This window comes from Suncus etruscus, chromosome X (genome assembly GCF_024139225.1).
Source record: "Suncus etruscus isolate mSunEtr1 chromosome X, mSunEtr1.pri.cur, whole genome shotgun sequence".
NCBI lineage: Eukaryota > Metazoa > Chordata > Mammalia > Eulipotyphla > Soricidae > Suncus > Suncus etruscus.
This window is the reverse complement of record NC_064868.1, coordinates 24,226,245-24,249,627: the sequence shown is the minus strand read 5'-3', so window position 1 is coordinate 24,249,627 and position 23,383 is coordinate 24,226,245. Positions and strand designations below refer to the sequence as shown.

At 37.9% G+C, this 23,383-nt stretch overlaps 2 protein-coding genes across 2 annotated transcripts in view; one reads left to right on the top strand and one right to left on the bottom strand.

Moving 5' to 3' along the window:
- LOC125998783 (histone lysine acetyltransferase CREBBP-like) overlaps positions 1–22,029 on the bottom strand; it is a 137,812-nt gene extending 115,783 nt beyond the window's left edge. The window contains 2 exon segments of the mRNA XM_049766850.1: positions 16,934–17,143; positions 21,929–22,029. Of these exon segments, the coding sequence (XP_049622807.1) occupies positions 16,934–17,143; positions 21,929–22,029 (311 nt within the window).
- Positions 22,030–22,315: 286 nt separating this feature from the next.
- Positions 22,316–23,371, top strand: LOC125998782 (melanoma-associated antigen B4-like). Its single transcript, XM_049766849.1, has one exon. It carries the CDS (start codon positions 22,316–22,318, stop codon positions 23,369–23,371), a length of 1,056 nt encoding a protein of 351 aa, XP_049622806.1.
- Positions 23,372–23,383: the final 12 nt, after the last annotated feature.

Here is a 23,383-nt window from a genome sequence, read left to right as displayed (position 1 = left end):
TTTCCAAGTCCACCAAAATGCATAAACCCAATAGATCAGGACATAAAAGTGGCATTGAAAGTCATGGCATTAGAAATCAAAGAAGCATTTGCCAGTGAGTAAAAGAAATCTATAGATAAGCAAGTCAACCAACTCAAAGATGAACTTTTCCAGCAGATGAGAAAACCCATACAAATGGAATTAAAGGAAATTACAAATGTCTTAGCAACCCATAGTAGCAGAATGACACAGTTGGAGAATCACATAGAAAAACTTGAAGAAAAACTACAAATCAAAAATGACAAAGAAGCCAATAAGGAAATAAGAGGTAAGACATTGGAAGAAAATGTCATGTATTTAATAAACAAAGATAAAATAAAAAATCTACAGATTGTCGGAATACCAGAAGGGGAGGAAACAGGGAAAGGAAAAGAACAAGTGGTGAGGGAAATCATAGCAGAAAAAATTTCCCACCCTCTGGAAAGTGGTTCTGGTTCAAATCCAAGAGGCAAAAAGAGACCCTAATAAAATATATCATAATAAACCAATACCAAGACATATAGTAATCCAAATGGCAAACAAAAACAAAAACAAAATAACAAAGAGAAAGATGAATTCCTTAAAGCAATAACGGAGGAGAAAACCTCAAGTACAAAGGAAAGAACATAAAAATTAAACCAGATCTTCCATTTAAAACAATTCAAGCAAGAAGACAGCGGAATGACATATTCAAACTACTGAAAGAAAGAAACCTAAAACCTAGAGTCCACTACCTAGAAAAACTCTCATTCATATGGGAGGGAAGACTAAAAACAATCTCAGACAAGAAAGATCTCACACTATTTGTGCTAACCAAGGCATCTCTAAATGAACTACTTAAAGATGTACTACATAATCCAAATCCTCGATTGTAACAAAAAACACTCTATTCACTACAATAACACAACACCCTGTTCTGTCAATAATCTCCTTAAATATCAATAGACTAAATTCTCCCATTAAAAACAAAGAATAAAGGGTTGGATCAGAAAACAAAAACCAGATTTCTGCTGCCTGCAAGAAACATACTTAACAGAACAGTATAGACACAGGCTTACAATAAAAGGATGGAAATCAATTATTCAAGCCAATGGTAAACAACAAAAAGCTGGAACAGCCATTCTCATATCAAATCAAATTGCATTCAACCTCAAGAAAGTGCTCAGAAACCAAGAGGGTCACAACTTACTGATCAAGGGAACATTAGACCAAGAAGTACTAAATCTGATCAATATCTATGCACCAACTGTAGAGCCAGTAAAATATGTAGGGCATTTGCTCTGATACCTAGAGAAATATATGGAAGGAAATGTGATAGTAATAGTGGAGTTTAATACTCACTATCACCACTAGACAGATCCACTAGGTGGAAAACTAGCAAAGATATAAGAGCCCTAAATGAGAAACTAGAGAAAATGGGCACAGTAGATTTATACAGGGCTCTCCACCCCAAGAAAGCAGAATACACAGTCTTATTAAGTGCACATGGAAGCTTCTCTAGAATAGACCATGCCTTAGGATATATATCTAACTTACACAAAGTCACAAACATAAGGATTATCAGAAGCACCCTATCAGATCATTATTCAACAGAGATCATGATTGACTATAAAAAGGAAATGTGGAGAAAAACCAACACCTGTAGATTAAGAAACATGCTACTCAATAAAGCTGGATCAAAAAGTAACTCAAGGAAGAAATAAAAAGATTCCTTGAAACAAACAATAATGAAGAGACAAACTGTCAAAATCTGTGGGATCCCGGAGATATAGCACAGTGGCATTTGCCTTTTAAGCAGCCAATCCAGGACCAAAGGTGGTTGGTTCGAATCCCGGTGTCCCATATGTTCTCCCGTGCCTGCCAGGAGCTATTTCTGAGCAGACAGCCAGGAGTAACCCCTGAGCAATGCCAGGTGTGGCCTAAAAACCAAAAAAATCTGTGGGACACAGCAAAAGCAGTAATTGGGGAAAACTCAGCAATACAGGCCTATGTCAGAAAAGAGGAAAATGACAAAATCAGCGGTTTAAAGCGACACCTTAAGGAGCTATAAAAACAGCAACAAAAAAGCCAAACACAATCAGAAGACAAGAAATAATAAAAACCAGAGCAAAAATAAACAACATAGAAACTAGGAAAACAATAATAAAATCAATAAGACCAGGAGTTGATTTTTTGAAAGAATAAACTAGAAAGATAAACCACTGGCAAGACTCACAAAAATGAGGGAAATCACCTAAATATACAGGATCACAAATGAAAGGGGAGAGATTACAACAGAACCCCAAGAAATCCAACACATCATAAGAACTTATTATGGACAGCTATACTCAGTTAGGTAAGAACCCAGAATTATCTGACAGATATCTGGAAAAATATCATTTTCTGAGACTGGAAAAGGAAGATGTAGAAAACCTAAGCAGGTCTATCACATCTGAGGAAATTGAATCAGTAATCAAGAAACTCCCCAAGAACAAAAGTCCAGTTTCAGATGGTTTTACAGGTGAATTCTAGCAAACATTCCAAGAACAATTACAACTACTGATCCTCAGGCTCTTTCAAAACATTTAAAAGACAGGAATCCTTCTTAACTTCTTTTACGAGGTGATTATCACACTCATTCTCAAAGATAGCAAAGACCTCACCAAGAAAGAGAACTACAGAGCAATCTCACTAATGAACATAGATACAAAAATCCTCAACAAAATCTTAGCAAAACAAATTCAACAGTACATTAGAAAGATTATACACTATGACCAAGTGCGTTTCATCCCAGGGATGCAAGGATAGTTCAACATACGCAAATCAATCAACATCATACATCACATCAACAAGAAGTAAGACAAAAAAAAAAAAACAACGCATGAGGCATTTAACAAAATCCAACACCAATTCATGCTGAAAACACTCAGCAAAAAAGGGTTGGAAGGAAACTTTCTCAAGATAGTTTCAGCTATTTATGAAAAGCCCACTGCCAACATTATCCTTAATGGCTAAAAACTGAAAGCCTTTCCACTAAGGTCATGAAATAGTAAAGGCTGTCCACTTTCTTCACTCTTATTCAACATAGTTTTAGAAGCACTAGCAATAGCAATAAGACAAGAGAAGGGAATCCAAGGAATTCAGATAGGGAAAGAAGTAGTCAAACTATCCCTATTTGCAGATGATATGATGATATACACAGAAAACTCTAAAGCGTCCACAGGATAACTCCTAGAAACAGTAAGCCAATACTGCAAAGTGGCTGGCTACAAAATCAATACACAAAACATAATAGCATTCCTCTGTTAATATAATGAAGCAGAGTAGAAAGACACTAAGGAGTCAATCCCATTTAAAATAGTATCTAAAAGTATCAAGTACCTGGGAATCAACCCTACAAGAGAAGTGAAAAACCTATACCATGAAAACTTCAAGTTTCTTCAGAAAGGAACTCAAGAGGACCTAAGGGAATGAAAGAACATCCCCTGATCATGGGTAGGAAGAATCAATATAATCAAAATATCTATATTACCTAAATTACTTTATAGATTCAATGCAATCCCTATCCAAATTCAGACACCATTTTTAAGGAATTAGAACAATCAATTATAAAGTTCATCTGGAACCACAAATATCTAGGTTTTCCAAATCCATACTAAAAAATGAAACTGGGTGGCAATTCTCTACCCAACCTGAAGTTTTATTATAAAGTTGTAGTCATCAAAACAGCATGGTACTGAAAGAAAGACAGATTATCAGATCCCAGGGTCAGAACAGAATATACATAGATGTACCCCAAATATACGGTCAACTAATATTTGACAAAGGGTCCAAGAACCTGAAATGTAGCAAAGACATTCTATTCAACAAATGATGTTGGAATAACTGAATAACCACTTGTAAGAAACTAAAGATTGATTTATATGTCACACCGTACACAAAAATCAACTGAAAATAGATTAAAGACCTTGAAATCAGACCCAAATCTATAAAGTTCATTGAGGAAAAATAGGAAGAGCGCTCCAAGTCATCATATACCTCAAAAAGTCTTTGATGATGTAATGCCAATGGCAATAGTAACAGCATCAAACCTAAATAAATGGGATTACATCAAACTGAAGAGTTTGTTTATGGCAAGAGAAACACTGGCTAAAAGCAAAAGACAGCTAAAAGAATGGGGGAAATATTCACACTCACACATCAGAAAAAATGGCTGATAGCTAGTATATACAAAACATTCAGAAAGGTGAGCTCTACAAAACATATTAAAGCCATAGAAAAATGGGGTTGGAAATGAATAGACACTTTTGTAAGGGAGACCAACAGATGGCCACAAGACACATGAAAACATGTTCACCATTTCTCATCATTAGGGAAATTCAAATCAAAACAATAAGGTACCACCTTACACCAGTGAGGATAGCACACATCAAAAATAATGGTACCAATCTCTGTTGGCACAGATGTGGTAAGAAAGGAACTCACATCCACTGCTGGTGGGAACATTGCCTGGTCCAACATCTTTGAAAATAGTATGGAGAAAGCTTAGAAAACTCAGAACAAAGCTGCCATATTTCCCAGAAATCGCACTCCTGGGTATCTATCCCCAAGGCGGAAGAATATTCATCCCAAAATACATATGCACTCCACTATTTATAGCAACACACAGCACAATAGCCAAGATTTAGAACCCACCTCTATGTCCAACACCAGATGATTGGATCATGAAGATGTGGTGTTTTTACACAATGTAAAATTGCATAGCAGTTAGAAATGACACAATCATGGATTTTGCAGCAACATGGATGGATCTATAAAATATTATGCTAAACGAAGTAAGCCAGAAGAAGGATAAATACTGAAAGAAACCACTTTTCTGAAGTACTTAGAATATACACCATATATACATATAATACTCCAAGAACAAATACAACTTTGTAATAGAATAGAAACTCCAAGAACTCTCAGCATTTACTGGGGAGAAGTGTTCAAAACAAGTAGAAGCCTCAGAGCCTCGACTATTCATTAAAGCACAAAGAAACCAGCAACAACAAAAACAACCGTTTAGAATAGATTGAAAGTTATGTAATCAACCTTTTACTACAAAGGCCTATAATAATGTTTTAGAGAGATTATAGTAAAGATACAGGTGAAGAACATGACTGAAAGCCAGAGACTCCAATGATAGTGTATCCCAACAATATAAACATATTGTCTATATAGTGCTTTAATCTTACTATATTTAAAATAATCTCTCAGCTTCTCTGTCCACAGGGGTTCTTGGATACAAAGAGAGGACACCCCAATTTTACATCTTGGTGCTCAGTCATACTGGATACCATATTTAGTTTGCACTATGAAAATATCTTTATAAAACACTCCAATATACCCTTTTTCAGGTTTATGTCCTCTATTAGGAACTGACGCACCACTGAAACAGTTAACTGAGAACCACAGACTTGTATTACAGAACCTACTCATCAAACGCATTTGGGCAAATTAACATTTCCTTTCTCTCTCTCTTCTCCCTGCTTCTTTCTTTATCCCCTTTCTTCTTCTCCTCTTCTTCCTTCTCCTCCTCAATTCTTTCTATGTCAATTAAAATCCATACTTACAGCTTTTGGAAAGGAACTTCAATACATAGGATGCAGTGGACAATACTCCATAGGTAGCCACCTACATTCATAGGCCTCATTAACAAATTGTTTAGTACTTTGCCTCCTGGGACCAACAACAACAACAACAACAAAAAGCTCTAGCCTAGCTTTTGGTCTATGATCTGTTCGACAAACAAGATCTACAATTCCAGAGGTCTGACTATGACAATAGCAACTGAACAGGTCTCCCAGAAATATAACGAAAGACTGTATCCCAGGCTCCATCCTAGGAGCAGCATAATGACCAAGACCACCAACTACAGAAGATGGATTGAAACGGCACTGAAGAAGCAGAACTGCTAGAGCCACAAAGAAAGACTTCGTCATAAGCTCCATTCCTTGAGCTGTACAGACACCAAGATCTCTAGATACAGAGGTCTGATCTTACCATACATGATGAAGCAGAAGTCTTCCATACACCACAAAAGCACAGAGAGAAGAGTCAATGATCATGCAAGGAGTCTATAGTTAATCCCATGACAGTATACTTCAGGGGTGGAGAAACCCTGAAACTCCTAGGCCAAGAGAATTCCCTCTATAATATCCCCAATAGTTACTGTGCCTGTTCAGGGGGAAAAAGAAGAAAAAAAAGCACAAAATAATTATATTATGCATACATATATTTATTTATTGATTTATTTTTTGACTTCTTTATTTTGGTGTAGATATTGAAGTTGATGTCTCCAATTTTATTTTATTTTTATCTTTCTCTTTCTTTTGCAGTTGGCATGGTTTGAATTCAGGACCAAGACTATTGTGGGTTGCTTATCTTTATTGCTGTAGTGCTCACTAGATATTTAACTTGATATTTCTTTCTGTATTGTGGTTGTGCTTCAATTACCTTTTTTTATGTCCTCTCTCAAACTGAGGTTGAAAGCCTCTAGAAGGACTCTGCCCATTTTTAGCTTATTTGATTTTTCTTTTCTTTTCTTTTCTTTCTTTATTTTTTACCTCATTCTATTGCTTTTCTTTCCTTTAAATAAAACCACATAACTTGAATTATCTAGCTCCGCCTCTCAAATAGAGTGGGAAACAAGGGAGGGTACCAGGACCAAACAGATATATGATCACTAACAGTAAGCAAGACAAAAAGGGGACCACTTATTCTAGCAGCCCGGGGGGTGATGGTGGGGGATATGTGTTGCAGGGAGGCAACGGGGATGGGGGAGGACAAATTTGATGATGGGTATTCCCCTGGTTTAATGTTGGTATGTACCTGAAATAGTACTGTGAAAGATATGTAAGCCAATATGATCAAAATAAAAATTAAAAAAACAGACCAGATATCTTGAAATTTGAATATCTTGAATGAAAAGGGAAAACTAGACTGATTAGTATAAGAAAATAACTTGTTCATGTCTTTAAAAAAAATAGCATTTGTCATATTTGTGCTGGTTTGTGTAGTCCCTGGCTACATAAAGAACTCAGCACACATGATGTTCTATATGCTGTCTATTCTCCAATGCATTCAAATGGTTGTGTGCAGTTTTTTTTATTAATTTTTTATTTTTAATTATGAGAACAAAAATGCAAAGAAAGAAGACAAGATAAAGTTACAGTGGAAGGACAATCACCCATAAACAGAATTCTCAGTAGTCCCATTGCTGATATCTTAACTTTGAACTTTCAGCCAAAGAACATTAAGAAAACTAAAACAGAACCCATGTACAATTACTTTGTCCCTCAAGTCCCCAGATTGTAGTACATAATATTTCTTAGCAGTGCACAAAGCAATCTAAAGACATAAAACTCATGTAACTCCTTAAACATTGAAGGCAAAGTACTTTATTACATTTCCATGCACATGCATATTAGTTTAAGTTAACCTCAAAAGTTTAAGTGGGTTGTTTTCCTTAAGGATTAGAGTCAAAGAGCACAGTAAAAACGGTGTTAGAGTGGCAATTATTGTTTGGATAGGCCCAGCAAAATATTAGGGACATGAAAAGAAAAAGCATTGGCCTAAATACAAGGAGACCCTACCCCTGAAGTTTCCTGGCATAAGACCAACTCTAGGCTCCAGGCAAACTAGTTTGTCCAATCCAGGTAGTGTCTGTAGTGCCAATACACTTTTATTTTTCACAAGTCTCTATTGTTGGTATCATGTTTCTATATTAAAGATCCTGGAATCTGCATATCCTACACTGCAGTCAGGATGGTGCAAAGCGTCCTCTCTTTTCACCTCACAATTAAAGGGCAATGCAGAGAACCCTGTCCTGTAAGCAGGTCGTTGTTGTTGTCAAGTCTTCTTAGTGTTAAGGGAAGTCTCTTTTGAGCAGGTCGATGTCAGAGCAGTAGTATGGACTTCCCTAGTAGAGGATTGCTTCCAGGTGCTGTTATAAAAAACCTTGGATGTTTCACAGATAGCTTCCCTGGTTCAGGGGTGAATAGAGGATGCCCATTCTTCTGAGGCCTGTGCCAGGTCATTATATCACTGTTCAGGGTGTAAGGTCCCATTGTACTACAAGATTTGTGTGTTCCAATCTCTATTAGATAAGAACTTATTTGTATGTATAGAATTTTCCCATTTTAATGTGCCTATGCAAACAAGGAACAATGCCACGTGGCGTTATCGGCACATATGGGGGCCATAAGAACAAGTCCAACAAGCCCCATAACATGATTCAATCATAAGCATTAAACTGAGGGACTCTTTCACCAAAATTCCTTATTAAACAGCTCACAAAGAAAAGACAAGATAAAAAGTGGGTAGAATCTTCATGGTAAAAGATTATTTAGAAAGGGTTATAGCTGTTAAAGAAAATACACATAAAATATTCAAAACACATATGTGTCCATTTTATGTCTTTTGAAATAGTTGGGGTTGTTAAATCCAATGCACGACCTTGGTATGTGATTAGGACTCTGTAGTACTGAAGTTAAAAAAGGTAAATGTGGGGTACTAATGGTTGGGGGTGAGAAAGTTAAGGAGTAAAAATGAGCTTTGTAGGGGTGTGCCAAAGGGCAGAATCTGTTGGGGCAGAAGGTCAGTCTTCGTGCCTAACAAATTAAAGAACTAAGAGTAAAAGGGTTAATTGAGGGGAAGATAACAAATCCGGATTGAGAGATGAGGGAGTAGAAGGGGCTCTGTGTGGGGGAGGAGAAATATATCAGAGGGGCTATATGCATTGTATAGATGAGTTGTTTATGGATTAGGCTTGGCAGTCAGAGAGGACCACTATATAGGAAGTCACGTCTACATATACACTGATTTTAGAGACCTATTTGAATATTATCCTCCAAATCTAGGGAATTAATTTTTTTCCCTAGAAACAGTCGATAATTAAGAATATTTTGGGGTATTGTTAAAAATGAATACTAATAAAAAAACTCCTGAATGGGGTCCAGTATACATAGGAGAGGGATTTCTCTCCCCCACCCTCCCTCCCAGGGCCCGATTTACCAGGCTTGGCCATGAAGACCAGTCTGGCGTGAGACTGCAACATATATATGACACTAGAGGGTTGTTCTGGTAAAACTTTTCATCCAATGATTTTAAATATCTACATGTTAGAGACACAATTTGTTTATAAATTATACACCTTGAGCTAACTGAAGCTTAATAATTTAATATAATATGGATTAGCATATTTAAAATGCAGCTATATCATATCAGAGAGAAAGCACAGGAGTTAAGGCGATTACCTTGCATATGTGCAACACCAGTTTGATCCCCAGCACTGCGTATGATTCTCTAAGCATTGCCAGGAGTGATCCTTGAGCACCACTGGGCCCTCCACAAAAACAGAAACAAAAATATGTCTCATATCTAATAACTGCCTGATTTTTAATTGAACCCTTTGCTAATATTTTATAGTAAAGTAACTTTATAGAAAATGTAAACTCAATACATATTAGGTTTTATCAATGAAAACTCAATATAGCCTTAGGGTTGAACGTTCATTATAGATTTTTTTGCTTCCACATCAAATTTGATCAAATATTAAGCAACTATTTACATTTGAAGCATGAACTGATGAAGTTCTTAAAGAGATAAGATAAAGTGGCTAAGATAAAAATGCAGGCATAAAGATTTGAAAATGAAAAACAAATTTGTAACCAAGGGCCCATTACTCTTTCTAACCCATAACTAACTTTAAAAAACTTGAAGGAACTTTCATGTGAATTCTATATCTCTATTTTTAGCAATGAGCAGTGTGGAACCAGCTGAGACAGATGCCTTGACCATTTCTTCTCTCAGTCTCTCAATATATATAAAAACTATTACTTCACCCCTGCATATTATTTTCTAGTTAATATGAATCAGTATTTCAGTGTTAAGTTCTCATATTTCGACTCAATGGTAAGTTTTTATATTTTGACTCAATAATGTTGAGAAATATTTTCTTTTTTCTTCCCCTTCCAATTTCTCTTCATTTTGCCAGTTTCTTCCTCCTCTTCTTACTTCTTCAATCTATACATCTAAATGCTTTTATTCTCCTATATCATTAAATAGATATTTGTGTTTCTATTAAAACTAGTTTAGAGCAGGAATCTCCAGTGCTATATAGTCCCCATGCATTCTGGGGGTTGAGACAAAAGCAAAAAAATATAAATATGATAATATCATTTATTAGGATCTTTGGTTGCTCTCTGAGCTATAGCAACTGCAACAGTTTGGTTTAATAAAATAGTTTTCACCAAAATATGGTAAACAAAAAAATTAAGTTACAGACTAGTTATCAAAAATATAGTGGCTTGAGGGCTGAGACAGAGATAACTTGCTTGTTTTGCATATGGCCAATGCTGACAGATGTGGTTCAAAATAAACAGTAGAAATACACATATTAAAATTAAAACAACATTTATGTACATAACATAATATAGAGGAAGATACATTAGATATAATAGGATATGAATTAGGATAGCATTGGATCTATGACTCAGTGTGAGGAGATTAAAATTACTGAATCATTTAATTCCTAAAAGTGCTATATGTTTCCAATTGTTCATTTCTTTAAATCCTGATGAATATTGTGCAGCTTATGGTTTATAGATTTTGTATATATTTTATTGAATATATACATTGGAGTTTGGAGTATTATATTCTTTAATGTCATTTAAAACAATATTTTAATAGTAATATAGTTTTAAATTACTTGTTTGTAGCATCAGAATAACATTTTATTTTGCCCCATAAACTTTTACTCAGTTGTCTTTCAAACTTTACTAATTCTAACAATCCATTATGTATAAGTGCATAATGATGCAATGTGTGGATAATGGCAGTTGAGTGAGTTTCTCACTTTGCAGTACTTAAGCACTTGTTTTGATCTTTCTCCCCATTGCTGACTTGTTTAAGTCCTTAATAAAATTTTGGGTAACCCTAGGATCACCTCCTCACCCCCTATCCTGTCGGCCCGGTCGGGAAATCACAAGAGGTGCTCAGGACAGAGGATGTGGTGTCATCTGGTGCCAGATGTTACAGTGGTATTTGGGGCCTCCAGGGCTACATCTATATTTCTCAGAGCAGAAACCATTTAGTGGTGGCATAGAACTGGGGTCAACATCATGCAGGGTATGTGCTTTAATTACCCTGTATCATCTGGTCCCAGTAGCCAACCTTCCTTCCTTCCTTCCTTCCTTCCTTCCTTCCTCCCTCCCTCCCTCCCTCCCTCCCTCCCTCCCTCCCTTCCTCCCTTCCTCCCTTCCTTCCTTCCTTCCTTCCTTCCTTCCTTCCTTCCTTCCTTCCTTCCTTCCTTCCTTCCTTCCTTCCTTCCTTCCTTCCTTCCTTCCTTCCTTCCTTCCTTCCTTCCTTCCTTCCTTCCTTCCTCCTTCCCTTCTCTGCATACGTGATAAATTTTGTCTAAAGGCATTCCATTATACTTTGGGGTGTGATCTTTTGTTCATTTATCCTATTAACCTTATTGCCAAATGATAAAAAAAGAACAAGAACTGATCCTTGGATTAAATCATTTTGCTCATATGTATTACGGTTAATGTTTCTTCTATTCAGTTTGTTATCAACTTGTGTGTTGGCCTGCTTTTGTTTAATTTTATTTTCATAAAGAAAGATAAAACTTCCTCTTTTATAAAATTCCTGTCTGGCATAAGTTTTAAATGGGTCAAATTAAGCTATTTGAGAAGTGAGTTTTCCCCATTTGTTGTTTTTTTTTTAAGAAAAAAAATTTAAATTTATTATTTCTTTTTATTTGTTTAACATTATAATGTTTCTAAAGTCTTGTGATGAAGACTTTACCATATGCTAAGTTTATAATATGCTAGGTTTTCTAGATTTCCTCTTTTTTGATTATGTGGAAAAATTTGGGTAGTATAGGGGGTACTTGCATTGCAAGTAGTCGATACAATTTCTATTCTCAGAAGTACATTAGCACTGGAATCTTCCCAAGAGTGATCCCTGTTTGCAGCATTAGGTAGAAGCTCTGAGTACTGCCTGATGAGGACCCAAAACAAAACATTTAAAAAATGATATATATGCTTTGGTTCATCCCACACATTTAAAATGGTTTATTGAAGTATAATTGTTTTTTTTTTTTGTTTTTGTTTTTGTTTTGGGCCACACCCGGTAACGCTCAGGGGTTACTCCTGGCTATGCGCTCAGAAGTCGCTCCTGGCTTGGGGGATCATATGGGATGCCGGGGGATCGAACTGCGGTTCATCCAAGGCTAGCACAGGCAAGGCAGTCACCTTACCTCTAGCGCCACCGCCCGGCCCCGAAGTATAATTGTTGTGCAACATAGTACACTTAAAAGTGTATAATACATGATTTGTCAAAATTCACATATTTATGGAACAAGATAATGAACATATCTGTGGGCTGATAAAATTTTCCATTATACTTGTAACTATCTTCTGACTCCATGGTCTCTTGACAATACTATGAGTTTGCATTTTAAAATATATTTCTGAGCAAATGTAGGGGTCACATCTGGAAATGTTGGAGGTAAGGATCACTCTGGTTTTGTATTGTAGGACCATGTGATGCTTGTGCTAGAACCCAGATTATTTGCATTTAAAGTTGAACTTAGCTCACTGATCTATCTCTGTAGCCCCAATGCACATTGTTACAGGAATATGGATGTGGACATATGTTTTACTTTCTCTGAGATATATATCAGTAGTGGAATAGATGGATCACATTCTAAGTAAGATAAAACAAAAATGTTATTCATTTATTTTTCAAATCAATTAATTATTTTACATTCTATTGGAAGTGTATGAGAGGCACAATATCTCAACAAATATTTCTAAAGCTTTGAATGGAAGTCTTTTCAATTGGAACCTTTCTGATTACTGTGTAGGGAGAAGGAGAACTCACTGCCATTCCAAATTGTAAGGGAATAATCAAGTAATTGATCTTTATAACAAAGGCATCCATAGTAAATAGAGAAAATATAATACAGCCCCCATGCTACTCCTTTCTTTTCCACTACTTTCATGTGTTAAGTTAGTTTTGATTGCGAGAGAGGTTTTCTCTTTTAGATATTATGGAGCACTTTGGAGACCAAGGAACATTTTATTTTTCTTTCAAGATGCAGTTAGAAATCTTATAAAAATTATGTCTTCAGTTCTTTTGAAGTTAGATCTCAGAGGTTTCATGAGTTCTGGGTTGGCTACAGCATTCTGCTTAGTATTTAGAATATCAGCTCATCTCTTTAGAATTAGTTAAAGATTTAAAAGGAAAAGGTAGTGTCAAATTTGGGTCTGATTACTTGGACTTCTAGCTTTGAGATCCTGTCTCTTCCCTCTTGCTTAGAACAAAATCTTTAATATTCTCTAGTCTTCGTACTTTTTCTTATTAAATGATTGAGCTGAAATGGCTTACCTTCTATTGTTGGCAGAGTCATTCTATCTATACATGTTATTTCTTTGAAATATACATTAATTTGTATTTTTGCTTCCTATAGCTAATACAACTAGCTATTATGAAGATTAACACATTATTTCAAGGTAATGTTATCTTGGGAATTATATCCTCTTTTCATCATTGCTAAGTTTCCCTCCATTTAACATTTTCATAAAATCTCTAAATGTTTCCTCAGTTTCCACCTTGTGATGAGTATGGTCAAGATGTGTAGGCATATTCACTTAAATATTTATTGGAGAAGATAACAGTGCTAGGACATAGTGTATAATTCTTATTTTAATTGATGACATCTGACCATATATTAACTATCAAAATAAGGATAAAGAATTTGAAAATTTCATCTTCTGACTAAGTTAGCCTCCTGATAAAATGATGTACCTTTGAAAAGGAAATAACTATAATTGTACACAAAACATGCATAAATCTTGCAAACATTAGTATTGAGCCAGACTAAAATAAATTACATACTAAGAACTGTAATATATACTCATTATATATTGGAAGTGCTTATCTGCTTAAGGTAAATCAAACCATTGCTACAACTAAGTTGAACTTAGATAACTACCCTTTTCCATCAGGATCAATTGGTTCAAATACTTTACTTCTGCCTAGAACAAAGAGTAGAACTTCACTAAACTTATGCAAATACCTATTAATACCAGACTTTAAGATTAAATAATCAGTATTTATGTGTGGTGGAAAGCAGACTAGAAAGCTGTAAATTCTGGATTTGAAAAAGACACTGAGGGTTATAGCTTTGGAATAGAGGTGAACCCAAACATTGGCTAACTCTTAACTAGGCTCCATTTTTTTGAATCATTTGGATATCTATTTGGGTTATGTAAGGCTAGAAATGCTAGTGTTTGGTAATTTCTGAGCTAGAGTAAGATTAAATTTGAATAATCACTACAATTTTATATATAGTTTCTGACATAAAATTTAAAATGAATACTATAAAGGAAATGAACATAAGGCCAGAATCCCGTTGAAATCATTGATAATAGAAAAAGTCAAGTAAAATAGTCATTGGTATGTTTAGAAAATCTCTGATGTTCCAATTAATGGGATTAAAAATTAATAAATTAACAAAGAATTGAAAATTATCAAAAAATCACAGGTTAGGTTCATGAATTTTGAAATTATATAATTAGGTACTTAATAATATAGATTACCTTTGTGAAAAGGTATATAAAATAAAATTCTATTCAAAGTTTATCAAAATAAAATATTCTTTGATACCTTCTAGTTTTATTTTTGTTTTTGCAAGTGTGCTACTTATGAGAAGCATCCCAGATTTTTGTACCTTGGTTACTTAAATTGACTTTGACACTAATTTCATGCTAAATTTTACATAATATCTAATTTTTACTTTCTATACTATTATATTTTCTATATTATTTTTGTACTATTAGTTCAAGCTGATTGTGTGTTTCATTCAAGTATGTCACCGAGCAATGGGAACCTTTTTCTAATCAAAAAAATCTCTATTTTTATAGAGATAGGAACGCCCAAATTTTGTAGTGCAATAGGACCTTACACCCTGAGCATTGACATAATGACCTGGCACAGGCCTCAGAAGAATGGGCATTATCCATTCATCCCTGAACCAGGGAAGCCATCTATGAAACATCCCAAGTTGTCTACAACATCACCTGGAAGCAATCCTCTACCAGGGAAGACCCTACTGCTACTCTGACATTGATCTACTCAAAGGAGTCTTCCCTTAACATTAAGAAGACTAACCAACAACTACCTGCTTACTGGACAGGGATTTCTGCATTGCCCTTTAATTGTGAGTTGAAATTAGAGGACACTCGCATCATCCTGACTTCAATGTAGTATTATACAGATTCCAGGATATTAATACAGAAACATGATACCAACAACAGAGACTGTATGAAAAATAAAACTGTATTGGCACTACAGACAATGATCTGGATTGGACAAACTAGTTTGCCTGGAGCCTAGAGTTGGTCTTATGCCAGGAAACTTCAGGGATAGGGTCTCCTTGTATTTAGGCCAAGGCTTTTCCTATCCATGTCCCCCATATTTTGGTGGGCCTATGCATATGATAATTGCCACTCGACCACCATTTTTACTGTGCTCCTTTGACTCTAAGCCTTAAAAAAACCCACTTAAACTTTTCAGGTTAACTTAAACTAATATGCATGTGCATATTACTATGCCTTCAAGTTTAAGGAGTTACATAAATTTTATGGATTTAAATTGCTTGGTGTACAACTAAGAAATGTCATAATGTACTACAATCTGGGGACTTGAAGGACAAAGTAATTGTACATAGATTATGTTTTATTTTTCTTAATGTTCTTTGACTGTAAGTTCAAAACTAAGGTGGCAGCAGGTGGAAATCTTCTGAGAACTCTGTTTTTGGGTGATTGTCCTTCCACTGTAACTTTATCTTGTCCTCTTTCTTTGCATCATTGTTCACAGAATTAAATAAAAATAAATAAATAAATAAATAAAAAATAGAAAAACCTCTACTTTTAACTGAAATACTTAGTCTTTAATTTTAATATTTTTATAATAGTTGTTTTAATGTTCACCATTTTGTCACTGTGTTGAAAAAACTTCTCCTAATAAACCCCAATAAATAAAACGATAGAATTAATATACTCCCCTCCTTCTGGGCTGTAGTACATATCTATACCAGTGCTCAAGATTAACTGTTGGATCTGGATTCAGGAATCTTAGGTTGGCTGGTGAACCCATGGTACTAGGAATCATACCCAGGTTGGCCACATATATGAGAAGTGCCCTAACCACTGTACTATCATTCTGGCTCCTTCCCCTATCTTTTACAGTTTTGTGTTTCTCTTCTTATGCCTGTTTGAGTTGACACATGCTCTCTAGCTGTGCTCAGTGGGATGAGGGAGTGCCCCTCCTGGAGACAGATGGCTAACCAAGACAGCAGATTGTTGCTATGCTCTGTTGCAGCTATGCGGAGATGCCCTGACTGTGTTCAGGTTTCTACAGGGTTACAGTGGTGGTGGTCAGTGTTCAAATCCCACATCTTCTAATGACACATTCCCTTTTTGCTCAGGATCGAACATGGGTCGGGAACATGTCTAATCTCAATGCTATATCCCAGCTCTGCACTTTTGAAATCCCCTCTATTTCAGTATGAAATATGGTACAAAAAATCTTTTTAGACACTTGCTCCTCCAAGGGATGGATTTTATCACGCTTACTAGGATTCTGAAGCAAGTTTCATGAAACTTTGTAAACAATATAATACACTAGATATGAGGCTTTAGAAATTCTTGCAGTAAAATTCAAGGCAAATGACATTATCAACTGCCTCCTGCAGAGGGTGCTGTCTTATCTGCCTCTACACACCCAGGCAACCTGTCATCACTCCTTCCTACTCCTTTTGCTTTCCCCCATTCCCTGCTCATGAGCCTTGTTTATAGTTCCTACTTATGGTTCTATCTACCTCGTTGGCCTTTTACTGAAGGACTTCAGGAGGGACTTCCGGGGGTGGGGGAGTTTTCCAGTACCAACGACTACCAGAAAGGTGACTTGAGAATTCACTTCCAGTTTTAAGGGTAATTCTGTTTTTCCGTTGAGCCTTGGAAAGCATTGGCTTTCTGAATACATTCTGCGAACAGGGTCGCCATCCCTATTTACTGAGGTAATGTATTTTCTAAGATTTTATGTTTGTAGTTTCATTAATATCTATAGTTTTCTAAGATGCCTTATTGGTAGGCTTTGGCTAAGAGGTTTTACATTTTAAAAGGTTGGTTGATCTTATTTTTAATTTTTATTGTAAAGATGACATTTGTTCTGGGGGCTGAGCAGTGTCGCAGTGGTATTGAACGCTGCCAATCTAGAATGGACGACAGTCAGAACCCTCGGAGTTCCATATGTTCTGATCGAGACAGGAGCAATTTCTGAGCACCCAGTCAGGAGTAACCCCTAAGCGTCACCAGGTGTGGCCCCAAAACAAAAACAACAACAAAAAAGAACCGTGATTTGCAAAGGTTACTGAGAGTTGAGGTGTAGACACCGCTTTAAGATGGCCATTACGATGGCTGCTAAGATGGCCGCTTTTTCTGTTCTTTTGTTTTGATTTTGGGAGGGGGAACATTCAGGGGTTACTCCTGGCTCTACACTCAGAAATCGCTCCTGGCAGGTTTGGGGTACCTTATGGGATGCTGGGAATCTAACTCGGCTTTGTTCCAGGTCAGCTCTACTGCTGTGCTATCTGTCCCGTTCCAAGATGGCCTCTATTAGAGGAAGTTATTTTATTTAAATATTTTTTAAAACATGGCAAACTACAAAATTACTCATGGTTCTTGTAGGCATCAATGTTTTTCTTGACAGAAGATAATTGAAAGTGGGGCTGGAGAGGTGTTGCAGAAGTAGGGCATTTACCTTGCACGTGGTTGACCTAGGACAGACCACTGTTCGATCCCCCAGAGTGCCATATGGTCCCCGAAGCCAGGAAAGATTTCTGAGTGCATATCCAGGAATAACCTCTGAGCATTACAGGGTGTGGCCCAAAAACAAACAAAAAACAAAAAAGAGTGAAAAATTAATAAAATTATAGGCGAAAAAGCAAAATAGAAAGGGCTTTAGGTCATAGTACAAACATGTTGTTGGTGAAAGAAATGCAATAGTACATGGAAGTAGGTCAGATATAGGGTGTCAGATTGGTATGCAGTACTGATAAAAATCAGACAACCTAATGGATGCTTGAGGTCAAAGATGGTCTATTAGAGAAGTTCTGTATTGATCACAAATGCCCAGATGAAGGGCTGCCTAGGAAGGGTACAGGCTTTTGAATCCATAGGTTTGTTCAATGTATGAAACCTCGAAAAATCGAGTTAGCTTATCCTGAGCAACCGCTGCTTAATAAAAATTCTATGTGCCTCAGAAAAATTGTCCATCAAAATGTCTAGCTCCTGCCCTCTGAGACAACCCAGAGAGAACCTGGCAACATCCGGGGATGCAAGAAGAGGCCTGGGAGGGCGGGGCTACGCCTACACCACAAAGAAATGTAAACACTTCATTTCTCTGGCAACGCCAGCAAGGTGAGGCTTGGAGGCCCAGAGCACTAGTGTTCCGTGGTCAAGATCAAGGTAGGGTGTAGCCCCAATTTGAAACGTCAGGGAGATAACCCAAACCGCTAAGAGCTGATAATAGTCTAAGATCACAGTTCTATTTCCAGGAGCCCCATATGATCCTCCAAGCCAGAAGCAATTTCTGAGCACATAGCCAAGAGTAACCCCTGAGCATCACCGGGTGTGGAACAAGGAACAAACAAACAAACAGAAACAAAAAAAAAAACTGCCAGGCCCTCAGCACTGGACTTGGGGACCTCCTCAGAGCCCATCGTTGCTGTCCAGCTCAGAGGGCCTTCAGGAGAAAATGGCATTAAATAAGGGCAGCTTTCCTGGCCCTTCTCAGGGAACAAAGTGTCTGGGATCTGTGGGTTCAATAAGAACAGAAAAATGGATCCCTGAGGCCTGAGTCCCAGTGCAAGAAAAAAATGGGGGTGGTGTGAGGTAGGGAGCAATAGCACAGCAGTAAGACGTTTGCCTTGCCTACAGCTGATATAGGATAGAACATGGTTGGATCCCCAGCATCCCACATGGTCCACCTAACAAAGAGCAATTGCTTTTATTGTGTGTGTGTGGGGAGGCATTCGGTCACACCCTGTGAAGAGCAGGGGTTACTGCTGGCTATGTGCTCAGTAATAGCTCCTAGTTTGGGGGATCATATTGAACACCAAGGGAAGGAACCTAGGTCTCTCCTACATTAGAGCATGCAAGGCAGATGCCCCACAGCTTGCACCACCGCCAGGAGCATTTGTCAGGAGTAATCCCTGAGCATCACAGGGTGTGACCCTAACAGCAAAATAAATAAATAAATAAATAAATAAATGAGGGAGGGAGGGAGGGAGGGAAGGAAGGAAGGAGGGAGGGAGGGAAGGAAGGAAGGAAGGAAGGAAGGAAGGAAGGAAGGAAGGAAGGAAGGAAGGAAGGAAGGAAGGAAGGAAGGAAGGAAGGAAGGAAGGAAGGAAAATGGGCATTGAATAGGGGTCTGAATTGCTCTGTGGGCCCTAAGAGACCTGAGGATCTAGCAGGGGAAAGCTGGGGTATTCTTTTTTTTAATATAATTTTTATTTTGATCATAGTGGCTTACATATTGTTGACAATAATATTTTAGGTACATATTTACATAAAATCAGGGGGGATTCCCATCAACAAATTGTCCTCCCTACACCTCCATTTTTGTCCTACCTCCAATTTCCTCTTCCCTCACCCCCAGGGTGGCTAGAATATGTGGTCCCCTCTGTATCTAACCTACTACTTAGTAGTATTGCATCTGTTTGGTCTTGATGCCTCTCTCATTTCCCCCTCTAACTGGAGGCAGGACTAGCTAGTTCAAGTTGCGTGATTTTGCCTGAAAAAGAGAAAAGTAATAAACTGGGGTAAGAGTCTAATACACAGAAAATGGGCGGAATCCTTCTAGAGGCTCTCATCATCGATTGGGGAGATGAAGGAGAAAAAGAAGGTGAAACACTCCACCAGTACCAAAAGAAGTGTCAAATATTCAGTGAGGACTCCAGCTATATCGATAAGCACCACAAAAAGCAAACAAAAAACAAAACAAAACAAAACAAACATAAAAAAATACGGGTATTCTATCATGGTCATCCAGACCCTCAGTGATATCAGCATGGGAGTTCCAAAAGCGGGAACTCAGTTGGTGCTTCTGAGGTCTGAGGATTCCTTTCCCTATAACCTGTCTGCGGTGGCACTGTCACTCCTGAAACAGCCACCATTAGGGAGGGGACAGATCCAACAAGCACTTTCTGGCATTTCCTGAAGAAACCAGAGCTAGACCAGAGGAGGAGGCAGCACAGGACTCAGGAACACAGTGCCCACCCACTGGCCCGCACAAACCTCTCTGTCCATGCCAGCCTGTTGCAGCCATGAGGAGTTGACTTGGTGAGTTGATTTGATATTTCTGTGGCCCTGAAGGATCTCTGTGCTCTGGGCCACAGACTCAAAAGGGCAGAATATTGACTCCTAGGGTGGTCAAATTTCCCAGGAAGTGACCCCCAGGAGCCCTCACTGTGCTAGGGAAATATCCCTTCAAAACATTTAGAAGACTGAGGTAATATAGCTAGTTTCCTTGCTTCCTACTAATGGGTCGAAGGGAGATGTGGAAGCTGGTGTGACTAGACAGCCTAGCTTAAGAGAGAGGAGACTTAGATATCCTGAGATCAACGAGGAACTTAGAGGCAACTAATGGATTAGGGAGCCATCCAGACAATGGTGAGGGAAGAGAGAATATAGCCTGGCTTCTTCTCTATAGCTGGAGGGGTGATAGGGTGGGTGTTCAAACTAGCAAAGAACTGTCAGGCTGAGGCTAACAATAGAAAGGTTTGGGGCCTGAGCAATAGCACAGTGGGTAGTGTGCTAACCTGACATGCAGCTGACCCAGGTTCAGCCAACCCAGGTTTAATACACAGCATCCCATGTGGAACCACATTCTGCTAACAGTGATTCCTAAACACAAAGCCAGGAAGTAATGCCTGAGCACTGCCACTTGAGGCCCAAAAGACAAAATAAAGTTGTTTTGTTTAGTTTTAGTGTTTTTTAGATTATTAATATATTTCTTTAAGCACCAGGATTACAAATATGTTTGTATCGACCTGAAATTAAAAAGTACATCCCCCTTTAGCAGTGCAACCTTCCCACCACCAATGTCTTCCCTCTCACTCCTTCCCCAGCCCCTACCTGAGGCATTCTATTTCTATCATTGAATACCATTATCATGAAAACTGTTGGTGTAGTTTTTCTCTAACTTCACTCACCACTCTTTGTGGTAAGCTTCCTATTATATGCTGTTCCTTTCAAACTTCATTTCTATTGTCTCTGGGTATTACAATACTATCTTATATTTTTCTTGAATTCCGCAAATAAGTGAAATTATTCTGTGTCTATCTCTCTCTGACGTATTTAACACAGCATAATAATTTCTATGTCCATCCATGTATAGGAAAATTTCATGTCTCCATTTTCTTGACAGCTACACATTATTCCATTGTGTATATATACCAGTTTCTTTATTCATTCATTTAGTCCTGTTTTGGGGAATCTAGGTTGGTTTCAGATTCTTCTTTTAGTTTCTTTTTTTAAAAAAATACTATCAAAGCTAAGGGAAGTCAGAATATTGCTTGAAAACCGAGTTCACAGAGCCAGAGTACAATAGGTACATACTTGTATTACATTCATCCAAAGTTTAATAGTTGAATCACTGACACCTTGTAGAATCTCAAGTCTTGCTAAGAGAGATGTCTGAGCACATTGCTAGGATGAAACAATAAACACCACTCCTCCTCCAAGCACACACACAAACACACACACAAGAACAAGACCACTAAATTCAGCTTTAAGAAAATGGAATGAGTTACAGGACCCGCATAGATGGAAAGTGATATTCCTCCATAGCGAACAAAATAAACTTATTGTCCTGATTGTTCACTGAGAGCCACACACTCCAAGTCCTCTCCATCTTCGGGCATTCTGTTTATTCCAGCAACAGCCAGGCTGCAACATCTGTCTATGGCTAAAGATTCTCTATAACCTCCTTTATAGTATTATCAGAAAATAGGTTTAGCAGGACACTCTTAGCCTCAGGTGTTAGAGAGTGATCTCAAGGAAACTTCAGAGGTGGCCTTGGAAAACTCATAAGGAAAGATGCTGAGCATGGTGTTCACCCTGTCTCCTGCTTCTTTCAGGTGCCAGCCTAATCTGCTGACATCTCCAGCCTTATACCCTCTACTGCACATCGTGTCCTCATGCCTCATGGCCAGAAGAGTAAGCCTGGGGCTCGAAATAAAAATCAGAATGCCCATGGGAAGATTCAGAATACCATAGATGCAGCAGCCAAAGCTGCTGAGGGTGACCAAACATCAACCACCCCAGTCGTATCCAAGAGCATTTTCCCCAGATGCTCAGGTGTTGTGCGCCAGTATCATGATAAAGCAAAGGGGGATGGCACATCTGATAAGGGTACTCCAAATTCACGAGCACTTGTCCATAGCCCACAGAAGAAAGAAGAGAGTCCAAGTACCACCCAGGCACAACTGTCTGAGAACCCTCCCAAGGAGTCTCTTACCAGAAAAATGAGTATGGTGGTACAGTATATGCTGGAGACGTTTGCAAAGAAGGAGCCCATTTCTCAGGCTGAAATGCTAAAGATAGTCACCAAGAAATACAAGGAAAAGTTCCCTGAAATCCTAAGAAGAGCCTCTGAACGCATAGAGCTGGTATTTGGCCTGGAATTAAAAGAAATGAAGCCTGAGGATCAATACTACACTCTTGACCGTAAGCTAGGCTTCCAGATGGAATTAAGTGGTTTCAGAATCCTGGATGAAGGCTTTCCAAAAATGGGGCTTCTAATGACTATCTTAGGCGTGATCTTCATGAAGGGAAATCGAGCAACTGAGGAAGAGATATGGGAATTTCTAGGTGTGTTGCAGATCTATTCTGGAAGGAGGCACGTAATCTTTGGGGAACCCAGAAAGCTTATCACTGAGGATTTTGTGCAAAAAAAGTACCTGGAGTACCATCTTGTTCCACATAGTGATCCCATAGTCTATGAGTTCTCTTGGGGACCGAAAGCTCATTCTGAAACCACCAAGATGAAAGTGTTGGAGATTCTAGCCAAGATAAATGAGACAACACCTTCTTCCTTCCCTGATTTGTATGAAGAGGCATTAAAAGATGAGGAAGAACGGGCAAGAGCCAAAGCTATGGGCAGGGCTGCCTCTTTGGCCAAGGCTGCCTCTCAGGCCAAGGTGGCCTCTATGGCCAAGGCTGGTGGGAAGTACAAGATGAAATCCAAAACTTAATTTAAAAATTAG